The sequence below is a fragment of the Eptatretus burgeri genome, chromosome 6 (genome assembly GCF_056783735.1).
Source record: "Eptatretus burgeri isolate ZD-2024b chromosome 6, Ebu_testis_v1, whole genome shotgun sequence".
Lineage (NCBI taxonomy): Eukaryota > Metazoa > Chordata > Myxini > Myxiniformes > Myxinidae > Eptatretus > Eptatretus burgeri.
Window position 1 is genome coordinate 72,731,882 of NC_140966.1, and position 13,320 is coordinate 72,745,201.

General features: G+C 43.9%; 1 protein-coding gene across 6 annotated transcripts in view; it reads right to left on the minus strand.

Moving 5' to 3' along the window:
• Positions 1–3,618: 3,618 nt before the first annotated feature.
• IPO13 (importin 13) overlaps positions 3,619–13,320 on the minus strand; it is a 189,032-nt gene continuing 179,330 nt past the window's right edge. For all 6 annotated transcript variants that reach the window (XM_085885606.1, XM_085885610.1, XM_085885607.1 and 3 more), the window contains 3 exons: positions 12,451–12,540; positions 8,044–8,225; positions 3,619–4,703 (listed from right to left, as the gene is read on the minus strand). In XM_085885606.1, the coding sequence (XP_085741732.1) occupies positions 4,607–4,703; positions 8,044–8,225; positions 12,451–12,540 (369 nt within the window). In that variant the 3' untranslated portion in view covers positions 3,619–4,606. The remainder of the gene's footprint in view (positions 4,704–8,043; positions 8,226–12,450; positions 12,541–13,320) is intronic.

A 13,320-nucleotide genomic window follows, 5' to 3' on the forward strand; every position in this document is an offset into this window, starting at 1 on the left:
GCCGTGGCGGCCACAGTGAAAATCGCACCATGCCCATTTTGGAAAGGAACCTTCCTCTATTCAACCCCATTATACCTCGCCAGAATAAAATCAATGTGTGAAGCCGTTCTCAAGTTATTGTCCGGAAACCAAATTCAAGATGGCTGCTGTTGCCACCATATTGGATATCGGATCGCGCTTTATATCGAAAGGAACCTTCCTCTAAACACCCCCATTATATAACACAAAAATAAAATCAATGTGTGAAGCCGTTCTCAAGTTATTGTCCGGAAACCAAATTCAAGATGGCTGCTGTTGCCACCATATTGGATATCGGATCGCGCTTTATATCGAAACGAACCTTCCTCTAAACACCCCCATTATATAACACAAAAATAAAATCAATGTGTGAAGCCGTTCTCAAGTTATTGTCCGGAAACCAAATTCAAGATGGCTGCCGTGGCGGCCACAGTGAAAATCGCACCATGCCCATTTTGGAAAGGAACCTTCCTCTATTCAACCCCATTATACCTCGCCAGAATAAAATCAATGTGTGAAGCCGTTCTCAAGTTATTGTCCGGAAACCAAATTCAAGATGGCTGCTGTAACCACCATATTGGATATCGGATCGCGCTTTATATCAAAAGGAACCTTCCTCTAAACACCCCCATTATATAACACAAAAATAAAATCAATGTGTGAAGCCGTTCTCAAGTTATTGTCCGGAAACCAAATTCAAGATGGCTGCTGTAACCACCATATTGGATATCGGATCGCGCTTTATATCAAAAGGAACCTTCCTCTAAACACCCCCATTATATAACACAAAAATAAAATCAATGTGTGAAGCCGTTCTCAAGTTATTGTCCGGAAACCAAATTCAAGATGGCTGCCATGGAGGCCACATTGAAAATCGCAGCGCGCCCATTTTCGAAAGGAACCTTCCTCTACTCAACCCCAACATACCCTGCAAAATGGATTTAATCGGACAAGACGTTCTCCTCGAAATTGACGGAAACCAAGAGTTGACAGACGCCCGGACGCCCGACGGATAACGCCTATGACGACAATACCCCTTAGCCAATTCGGGCTGAGGGGTAAAAAGTGTAAGGGTGCCAATATTTTTGGCCACGACAGTAGAAATGTAAACAATCAATACACAAGACTTTTATTGTCATAAAAACCAAAATAGCAATATTAACATGAACATATACATCTGTAAAATGAACCAGGGTAGATGATTGGGGAGTGGAGGAGGTAACTGGACGTCCTGACCATCCTGCGGAGTACAGTACATTTCTCAATGTGTGAAGTTGATCTTGTGATCTCTTGGTTTCGGGTCTCATGGTCATGGACACTTGACATTTGCAATTCCACCAGGTTTCCGCAAATCTCACGGGATTGTGAGTTGGACAGGCAACCGTGCCGGGCTCTTTTAAAATCTCAAATGGTGCCCATTAGTCATTGAAGCTTCGTGAAAGTTAACATGAAATTATCCCAGACCCCATTTCCTAAGTGTGCGTCGAGAAGTGTTTTAGGCCCCCACAAAAAAATATATATACCGGGCAATGCTGGGTACCCCTGCTCGTTGATAATAAAAGCCGATATAACCAATGCAAGCTTTGCTGCTACTGCTACACCAGCAAAGTAGTGTACAGTAGTTTTAAACACATTTCCTCTTCTTTTTTATTTTTAAAAAAGGCCATTCACATTTTTAAAGCAAGAATTGAAAGTTCAACTAAAACTTATGGACCTGGAGGGGGGGGGTGGGTGGGTATACCATGGAATGGGCATGATGTTTGCCAAATATGGATTCGTCAAGTATAGTCCCTTACAAAACAACATCAGTCTCATTCACATGGGAATTTTTTTTTGACCATTGCACCTAAATTATTAACATGGTAAACTATTCAGCACCTCTGAGATAGTTTATTTTTCTCTTTTTTGACGGTTGTAATTCCACAGGGTTTCTCTCTACCACAGAGTGTATACCATTTGCTTATGACCTGCCATACCATTTAACACCAGACATCTACCAGTGATGACCATGTGATAAACATTCACCATATTTTTAATGAGGGTTTTTTTTTTTTAAGATGACTGGTCTTGTCATACTGTTTCAGCATCATTGTCTATGCTGTGTCTGTCTGTCTTCTTGTCCGTTCTGAAACTATTTAATTCCAACATTCACTGCATTAATAGACTCTTAAGTAACATGTGAACGAACCTGGAAGGAGTTCTGAATTATTAATTCTTGGAATTCAGACTTTCAGGTGCCCGAACAGGGCTGGGCAGAGGTTTCGAATGAAATTTCCAGGCACCAGTTGGAGGTAGATTAGGGTGTCCCAAGGTGTGATAGAGGTGATGACCTCAAAGCTTTCCAGTTCAACAATGAGGCACCGGAGAACGGATATGAGGAAAGGAGAGAAAGCAGATGATGACACTGGAGAAGGATAAAGGAGATTGAGTGTAAAGGGAGTGGCTGGGGTGGAAAGACAGCTTCTGGAATGTTGAGCTGGATGTGGAATTTTTGGAAGTGGACTGCTGCGAAAGAGCAATAGTTGAACAGCAAGTGATGCAATAAGGACAGGAGGTCACACTGCAGAGACGTATACAAGGAAGTGAGAAAAAAATTCAAGTAAACGCAAAAAAGCCTTGGCCATTAGATATGTACCATGCTGTAATCAAGATTTGAACCTTTAATCACGAGAAGAACGTCTAGTGAATGTATGATCCAAACAGATTTGTTGCATGATTTGATTTTTCAGAAAAATGGAATGTAAATACATTAATGAATGTCAATGGTTTAGAAAATTGATTGGCCTGTTCATGTTCTTGTATGCACTCCTGGATCTTGATGTGGAGAACCCAGGTTCACATTCCACATATCATGCATTTGTCCATTGTCCTTTATTTTATTACGAACAGGGGTGCGTGGCATTGCCCGGCAACGCCGGCTCATTCCTCCCGCCCCTTCCCCTCCCCTCATCCCATGCTTCCTCCCACCCTACCCCCTCCTTCCGGACTCCCACCACCCCTTCCCCTGCCTCTCCTGATTAGTGGAGGTTTGCTTTGGAGCATCCCACTCTCTGGGGACATGTGCAGTGCAAAAATGCAAGTTATCTCCACATCTGACTTGTAATACCCTCTGCCACCACCACCGGGTGGCGTGACACAATACACATTTACATAGAGCATTTTTGTTGACCTTCCCTCCCGAATCCCCGCAATTACAAATGAAACCACATAGCCCATGTTCACCACGAAGTCGAACTTGGTCCTTGTGCCAAGTTTGGTGGCAATTGGTCCAGTCGTTTTGGCATGATTGGTATTACACAGACAGACAGACAGACAGACAGACAGACAGACAGACAGATGATGACATTTATTTATTAGTTCGGCAGATGTGACCTCGAGTTTAACGTTCATCTGAGGGACGGCACACACATTGATGCCTCGCCCTGCCTGGGAAACACCAGGACGGCACTTTCTACCTGGGCCGAGATTGAAACCCCAGCTAGACAGATCAGAGGCGTCTGTATATCCTTCTGGGCTATCCCTTCAGCCCCTAAATATCCATAAAAACGAAAATAGACATTTATTAAAAAAAAAAAAAACATACAAGTAAATAAAAAAAAGTGTCTTGTAAATTTTTATTGATGTATTTATTTCAACTGAGCCCACTTTAACCTCAGTGCATTGCCATTTCAACCAATGCCTCAAGTTCAGCATATCACGTCCCTTTATTATCTGTAGCAATAAATACACATCATATTGAAGTTTCTTAAATTAAAATAAACTCAAACTGCATGCACGCGTTTGCAAACTGCAGCAAATGATAACGAATGAGGTTCAAGTTGTCAAAGAAAAAGCCAGTCGAGTTTGACTCTTGATTTTTTTTTTTTTTTATCAAAATTTCAACGTCCACATTTAAAATGCGACCCTTTAAGGGTCATTTTTCTTAAGAAATCCTCTTTCAACCCCTGAACTCAATGTTCGACGACCACGCTGGTGAGACAGCAAATAATAAATGTGTAGAAGTGCAAGTGATGACCCGGGGCTCTCAAAAGGGAGTGTGCTGCAACTTCGGCACAAAATAGCTTTACACTGAGAGGAGCTGCAGATTTGATGCGGTCATGCCACAATTGTCTCCGTTTGTGTGTACAGGTTTATAAAAACGACAAGAAACAGTCTCGCACATATATAAATCTTCGTACACTTGCTGGCGCACCAAAGCAGCACAGTCCCGAAACGAGGCGCAAGCCAATAGCTGCTCGCATCCTGAAAGAAACTCTTTCCCTCTGCTCGTCCTTTCTCCGATAGCAGATCCGAATCCTCGTAAAAATGCCCCCAACACCCCTCTGCCCCAAACCAGCACCTTCAACCCCAATCAAAACATTTACACATTAAAGCTATAAACAATGGTTATAAAGCAATTTTACTCGTTACAAAACAATACCTTCCAAAAAATTGATGCAAGATAAATTGATTGTGCAGAGGATGGAGGAAAAGGGATGCGACGCGTTGCAGGACAGAGGGGGAAATGGCATCGCTTGAACCGTTTGTCCACAAAAGGCAGCAAGCTTCGTTTCACTTGTCCGAGCACGCGGTTCGTTTTTTTTTTCTATCAGTAGTCTGCTGCATACTCTGTACCGTGCAAGCCACGGCACAGCAGTGTGAACTCTTTGACGATATCCTTCACTTTCCTCTTGCTCACTCTCTCTCTGTAAAGAGAAAGAAACAATTTGGTGAGATGCACGACCTGCCGCCAACTGCAGATGTAAAGGATGATTCCAATCACACACACCAACGTAGAACAAATGACACATTCGAAAAACTTCTTCCTTTGCAAAGGACTAATCCATCCCTCCATTGGGACCATACTCTGTGCAGACCGTTGGTGCTGCCTAAGCAGTCTCCTTCGCTATCGGGCACAATCCTGGACGGGTCGCCACTCCGACTCAGGATACCAGCATGCTGGCACTCATTTTGCCGACCTCAGAAGGATGACGGACAGAGTCAACCCCACCTGGTTTTAATTCAACAGCCGAGTGGGATTTGAACTCTGGATCCTAGGATCCCAAGCCCACCACCCTAACCATTAAGCCAACACCAGGCATCAAACACTGACTGATGCCACCACACTTTACTATTGAATGCTGTGATGAACACGTTGAAAGAAATTTTGAGATTCATTTTTATCCGATCATTTTTTTGCAGTTAAAGCAAGACGCAGGATATTTAGGAAAACTAAAAACTCATTTTATTGTCCTTTATTGTCATAAAAATCCGCACCATTCGACATTCATATAGATAACACTCCAGTGCATGGAAGGTGTTTCGCAAGCTGTTTGTGTCGGTTTTCATGGTGAACCCACACTTGTTACACTCCCAAGGTGCTTATACGATGCTTCTTTTGTTTCGGCATGTTTTGTAAAATATTTCTCAGCAATAACTATCACCAAATTAAGGATTCCAGGGGTATTCATGTTATGGGCAAAATGTTCTGTTGCTCACACACAGTTATAGTCAGTCACACTGTCTAGAAGAGGAACATGCGAGCACTCCAACAGTTTATTTGTTTGTTATTCTAAATATTTCCAATTACTGAGCAAGGAGCTGACACTCCAGGTCCCCCGCCATTTAGGTGGTTGTCACGGGCATGTGCACACACACACCCTATTCAACAAGAAAAAAAAAGGCCATAAGAGCCTCACAAATAGCGTATACAAGCCAAATTACCGAGACTAGAAGCACCCGCTCCCTATGGGAGCCGTCAAGGGGGTCATGTTATTATATTTATGCCTATTTTACTCCAAGGGGTCGCAGGATTACACGTCCAAAAAATGGTTGCGATCGGTTCAGCCGTTTTTGTGGTACCTGGGAACAGACAGACAGACGGACGGACGGTGAATTATAGTATGATGGTTGCCTCGGCAACATAATTCAGTCAATCACCGCTGTGATAAAATCAGGTTGAGATAATGTCACGAGGAATAAATATCTGTAAATATGAAAGCTAAATGTTAAGCCTGGTGTTGGTGCAGTGGTTAGGGCAGCAGCTTGGGATCCAAAAGGTCCTGAGTTCAAGCCCCGTTGGGCCACTGAATTAATACACCAGGGGGTTGACTCAGCCTGTCATCCTTCCGAGGTCGGCGAAATGAGTACCAGTATACTGGGCCGGTGTATACCCCAGTTAAAATAGGTGTACCATATCCCTGTGTCGTAAGAGGCGACCAGGGTTGTGTCAGGAAGGGCATCCGGCGTAAAACATGTGCCAAATCACTATGCGGATCATACGGATGATCCGCGGTGGCGACCCCTAACGGGAGCAGCCGAAAGAAGAAGAAGATGAAAGCTAAATGTTCAACGGTTTTTGAAATATCGCCAACAAAAAAAGTACATGGATCAATGATCAGTCGGTCGTTCAGTCGGACGGAGCTCATTCTAATGTCTCCCATCTCCAACTTTGGCGGAGGGCAGGGCACAATAATTCTGAAGAACGTGCATGACGACGTGTAATATATTTCCTGAATTTTGACCCGTCTCCGATCAATAAGCAATTTAAAGGCCAAAATGGCTTGCTCTATTTTTTATGGAGTTTTAAGGAGAAGAAAACAGCAGAGACATGTGACGAAGCTCTCAGCCAGATGAGGAACGTTCCAGCATTTCCGTGGGTTTAAACAAAAACACAATTTGTGCCAGTAAATGGCAACTCAGTAAGCTGTCTCTCCTGGATTCTGTGGAATCCATAGCTCCCAAAATTATGGCAATCTTCCATGAGGAGGCCGAATCACTGGATCCGTTGCTCTCACACTGCAGGCAGGTTGGTGGTCTCTGCTTTCTACCGTCTATTTACCACCATCGCTCCCTGTGCTCTCGAAATCCTCTGACTCTCCCCAGCCATTTCAGGACGTACGCGCTCTTCCAGTAACCCTCTCCTGGTTAAACTTCCAAGTCCATGGTGACTCCACACCTCGTCTCTTTTATATTCATCGCTTCTGCTGTCTATGTAACCACATTCAAGAAGCTGTTCTGTCTCGCTCTTCTCCCCAGGACTTCAAGCATGCAGTCAGTGTACCACTATCTCGTCATCCCTATTTCTGTCCAATGATCTTTATTACCCCCATTAAACTTTCTTAACCCAGATATCGTACTTACTAATTTTAGCATCCATCCATCTATCTATCTATCTATCTATATATATATCTCTCTCTCTCTCTCTCTCTCTCTCTCTCTCTCTCTCTCTCTCTCTCTCTCTCTCTCTCTCTCTCTCTCTCTCTCTCTCTCTCTCTCTCTCTCTCTCTCTCTCTCTCTCTCTCTCTCTCTCTCTCTCTCTCTCTCTCTCTCTCGCGCCCCCTCTCTCTCTCTCTCGCGCCCCCTCTCTCTCTCTCTCGCGCCCCCTCTCTCTCTCTCTCGCGCTCTCTCTCTCTCTCTCGCCCTGTCTCTGTCTCTGTCTCTGTCTCTGTCTCTGTCTCTATCTCTGTCTCTGTCTCTGTCTCTCTCTCTCTCTCTCTCTCTCTCTCTCTCTCTCTCTCTCTCTCTCTCTCTCTCTCTCTCTCTCTCTCTCTCTCTCTCTCTCTATTTTTGTGCCAGTTCATTTTTGCTCTTCCATGAACTTCAATCGCGTAAAGAAAAATTTAAAAAATTCCCTTCGCTTGGATGACGCTTGACTATGATGTCAAGAGACTCAAAACATACACATGCGTTCTCAGCATGTTTGTTTACCACTTGATCAGGACGCACGCATGCACGCCCACGTGCACACGCACACACATCTCCAATGTTTCAGAAGCATCTGTACAAATGGTTCCCAAAGATAAATGTGCAGATGGTGATACCTCGCATCGTTTGATGCATATCATAGTCACATGATAATGGCTGTCACATGATACCTGCACATGCCAAAGACCACTTGGACGTTGAAATATTGGACTTGAGCTTCGCCTGCTGGACAGCTATACTAGTTGGTGGTGCCTTAATTTTTCAAGGTGGATCTTTTTTGTAAATTGCTTCTTCACATAATGGGTTTACTCCCACACCATACATAGCACAACAGCGCACCGAAGAATCTGCTGGCTGAAGGTGTTCTTCTGCTCAGGGGTGACGTAAGCAGACGGGAAATCAGGCCTTTGTAGTGTCTCTTTGAGCCAGATGGGCAGGTACGCAAAGCAGTGCTTGTTGATGTAGAACAGCACATCGGCAAAGTTATCCATGAGTATTCGGGGTGCCTGGCCTCCAATTGCCTGCATGATATTGCACACACACAGTGAAAAGACTTTAACATTTGCCATTTTGTGAACACAGCTCATGTTTTTTGACATGTATTACATTCCAGGCCAGCAATAGATTAGAGAATTTTTTTTCTGAGGCCTGGCCATTCTGCACTGAACACTATTCAGTGAAGCTAATCGGTCCAAAGCAATTAAAGCTAAAATAACAAATGCATCTACCTGAGCCTGATGTCCTGAGTAACAGAAAATTGTCTGTTTCCAGGTACAAGCCACGAAAAAAATTGGGTTGGTCGGGAGGGAATTATTTTTATTAGTCCCCGTTGGACTTGGTCCAAGATGGGGGCTTATGGATTTGGTCTCGATTTTCGTGTCAGTGCATGCATGTGTGTGAATGCTTGCGTCCGCACGTCCACAACCATATCTCAGATATGTATGGCCCGATTTTATTTGTACTAGGCAAGAAGACATCACGTGATTGTGATGCACATCATTTTGTTTTGTGGTGCGATCAAAGATGGCCGACTGTCGGCCATTTTAGTTGGAAAAAAAACACCCCATGTTGAACACGTCCTCAACCATTTCTCGGACATGCGTTTACCGATGTTGTTCAAACTTGGCACACAGTTAATGGACATCTTACATATGCACGTCATTTTTTTGGGACATCAGATCCAAGATGGCCGACTGGCGGCCATTGTGTTACTGAAACATGTCCCCAACCATTTCTCAGACATGCATGGTCTGATTCTGTTCAAACGTGGCACAGGCACAGGACACGATGGAATACACTTTCACCTAACTATATTTTGTGAGACGACCAAAGATGGCCGACTGGTATCCTGGCGATCATTTTAGTTGTAAATAAATATGGGCTTGCCCTTCAACTACATCCAGCAAAATTACTAAAACAACGGGGGCCATGAAATTTTATGTCTTTTTCCTTGTTTTCCAAGGATACTTCTCTCATAAAGGCATTATCGTCATAATAAAAACAAACAAACAACTGTAACTCATTCAGATGATGTTTACAAGGACCACAAGAGATATTCATCATCAACATATTCACGTCAATTTCTATTTTCTACTTTGAAAGTGGAATTTACAGGTTATTCAAAACAAGGAGAAAAAGACGCAAAATGTCATAGGCCCTGTGGTTTTAGTATTCTTGCTGTACGGAGTTAAAGGGCGAGCCCATATTTACAAGATTTATGTGTATGCCCAACTGACTTGAGTGATCATGTGACATAGAAGAACATTTGTGACATGTGACAAATGCCAAGTTTGAACAAAATCAGACCATGCATGTCCGAGAAATGGTTGGGGACACTTTTAAGTAACAAAATGGCTACCAGTCGGCATCTTGAATCTGATGTCCAAAAAAAATGACGTGCATATGTAAGCCATCATTCATTAACTGTGTGCCTAGTTTGAACAACATCGGTAAATGCTTGTCCGAGAAATGCTTGAGGACGTGTTCAACATGGGGTGTTTTTTTCCAACTAAAATGGCCGACAGTCGGCCATCTTTGATCGCATCACAAAACAAAATGATGTGTTGTCTTTGTGCCACGTACAAATAAAATCGGTCCATACATGTCTGAGAAATGGTTGCAGACGCATGCATGCACACACGTACGGACATGAACATCGAGACCAAATCCAGAAGCCCCCGTTCTGGACTAAGTCAAACGGGGGCTAAAAACTGATGAGGCAGGACACAATGAGCCTGTCTCGCCTCCCTAAATGCTATGAACAATTAATTTCAAAATATTGTCACACTAATTGGTCTTGTGGGAGTTCATCGATCAGTGTATCATCTTCACCTATTAAAAATGTAACATGGTTAACAGCCCGCATATACCTGCTAAGTTGTGGCGAAGGCAGCATGAGTTTGTCTGTTTTGAAGAATCAATTAGAACGTTTTTTTGCATTTCAGATATCCCCTCTGATTCTGGTGAACTCCAATCATCTTCAACTTCAAGAAATTTAATGGAAAAGGACGAAATATCCCGAACAGAGAAACCGATGTGGATCGATGTGGATCCACAACAACCAACATTGGCTTTGGGACGTGCTACGTACAAGGTTAAGTTATCAGGCACGACAGATGTGGGGCAGAATATTGCACGTGCACAACGTGACAAAGTTCTAACGTAGTCACCGACTCCATCGCATCTCAAAAAAAAAAAATTCTGCCCTGGAAGTAACATTTCAACTTTATAACTAACGGCAAAACATGCCATCGTTGTGGAAACCATTGTGGAGGTGTCTGCAGTGGCAAAGGGAGGTAACTGACCAAAAATAAATTAATAAAATAAATTGAGTGCCGACCCAGCGGTTGACTTAGTCAGGTTGGTTGGGTCCCCGGAAGCAGATAACTTTTTTGAGCCATCTATCTATAATTCCAGCAATCTGTGTGTGTGTCTGTCTGTCTGTCTGTCTGTATGCGACTGCCGTTTCTCGACGACCGCCGGTGTGATCTGATTGAAACTTGCCAGGAATATTGCCGGGGACCCCCAGATGTGCCTTTTCGAGGTTTGATATTAATCGGACGAGCGGTTCCCAAGTTACGGCCATTTATCTGTCGACCAATGACAAGACATGGTGCTATGACATCACAAATGACGTCACAATTAATGTTTATTTATTTATTTTTTTTGCACGATTTACGTCACAATTCTTCTTCTTCGTCGTTTGGTATGATGTCACAATCGACGCTGGGGACCTGAGTATGTGCCCTTTCAAGGTTTGATATTAATCGGACAAGCAGTTCCCAAGTTATGGCCATTTATCTGTCAACCAATGACAAGATACGGTGCTATGACATCACGAATGACGTCACAATTAATGTTTCTTTCTTTATTTTTTTTTTGTTTTTTAAGGGGGGGCAAGAGAGGGGAGCGAGAGAGGGGGCGAGAGAGGGGAGGGAGAGAGGGAAGGGAGAGAGGGGAGGGAGAGAGGGGAGGGAGAGAGGGAGGGAGAGAGGGGGTGAGAGAGAGGGGCGTCACAATTCAAGAGAGGGGGTGAGAGGAGGGGGCGAGAGAGGGGGACGGGAGAGGGGGGTGAGAGTGGGGGCGAGAGAGAGGGCGAGAGGAGGGGGGGAGAGAGGAAGGGAGAGGAGGGGGGGTGAGAGAGAGAGGCGAAACTATGGGGGAGAGAGGGGGGCAAGAGAGAAGGGGAGAGAGAGGAGAGGCAAGAGAGGAGAAGCGTGAGAGAGGGGAGGTGAGAGAGAGGGAGGCGTCACAATTCTTCTTCTTCTTCGTTTGATATGACGTCACAATTGACGCTGGGGACCTGAGTACGTTTCCCAGGTGTTTCCCAAGTTATGGCCATTTATGATACGGTTGGTCCGATCTAATTGAAACAATGACCCAATCCAGTCATCGTTTATGAGAGCGAAGGAACGAAGCTGCACATACTGGCACGCACCTACGGGCACGCACTAGTATCAATAACAATAATAATAATAATAATAATAATAATAATAATAGTAAAAACAGGGATATTCATAATTATGCAAATGATAACTACTAAGGAAGGTATAAAAACAAACAAACTATTGAATTGTCATCCCCTTTATCATGTGACAATTTTACTTATTTTTCCGGGTGCAGCATATGGCTGCGGGTCGCATCATTAGCTGAGGGGTGCCCTCCAGTACATGTTCCACTGATGCAGTTCAATCTGCAGGATTAGGAATTTACAATTTGTTCATAGTGCCGGCGATAGCTTGCCTACTCTTCGCAAAGGACACCGTGGCATCTTTAACACCCACTAACTCATGCTGGCAAATGGGATGCCTGTTTAACGTCCATCCGAAGGATGTCACACACATTGATGAATCACTGTGCTCGCAAAAAACCACAATGAGAGTTTATAGCTGTGTCGGGATTCGTACCCAGGCGAGACAACTCGAAGGCGAGTGTGAATACCTCTACGATATCCTGTGAGCCCATGACAATTTTACATCGGAGTTCAGCCAGGTGTTGTTGATTGCAATGCGATTCAATGTCACACAACCAATCAGAAAGTGCAGCACCAGTGGAAAGTCAATAAAAGTGCTTGCAGTCATGTTATCCCCAACAGTATAGCTTGAAACCAGGAATGCAGAACCTCACTTGCCAGAAGCAGTTTTAACAGATAAAAAGTATATCAATGGCACAAGCACATATATCCGTGATGTCACAGGTTGATCAAGTGGAATGTTTATTGGCTTGGCCTTCATTTGAGAACATCACCTCGAGTATGGTTTCCAGCAGTAACCTGCCTTCATCGTGAACCACCTGCCCGATAGCTGGCACAGTCGCACAATGCGGTAGAAGCTCGGTCTGCGAATAATGAAGACATGGGAAGAAAAAGGGGAAGGGACGAGAGGGTGGAAGTAAAATATTAACAGGGACTTATTTTTTTTGGAGAGAATGCATTTCTCAGATCCACAGGCAGACCATCTTTTAAAGGCAAAATCACCACCCCAAACAAATATAAAAGGGGAATTTGGGAAAGCAATGCCAATATGTCAGAACACTAACTTAAATTTCAGGGTGAGCAACATCTCAAATATTCATTTATTAACAAATACGTTACCCAAACAAACACGGTCGTCAAACACCCCGACACCTCGCCACGACAATCGCGAGCAATTTCAGCAAAAATCACTTTGAAAAACAACTGATCACATGTGAGGTGTTGTTATAATGAGAAAGGCAATTTAGATTTTAAATTTGCACAAGAAATACATTTGGCCTGTAGGGCATTGAAAACAAGACACCAATTACTAAAATGCTGTGCGTCTATAGATGCTGGATCTGATGATTAGCCTGTCCCCCGCGCAACGGGAGATGGGAATTTGCAAGTGTGTGTGTGTGTGTGTGTGTGTGTGTGTGTGTGTGTGTGTGTGTGTGTGTGTGTGTGTGTGTGTGTGTGTGTGTGTAGGTGTCTGTAGGTGTCTGTAGGTGTCTGTAGGTGTCTGTAGGTGTCTGTAGGTGTCTGTAGGTGTCTGTAGGTGTCTGTAGGTGTCTGTAGGTGTCTGTAGGTGTCTGTCGGTGTTTGTAGGTGTCTGTAGGTGTCTGTCGGTGTTTGTAGGTGTTTGTAGGTGTTTGTAGGTGTCT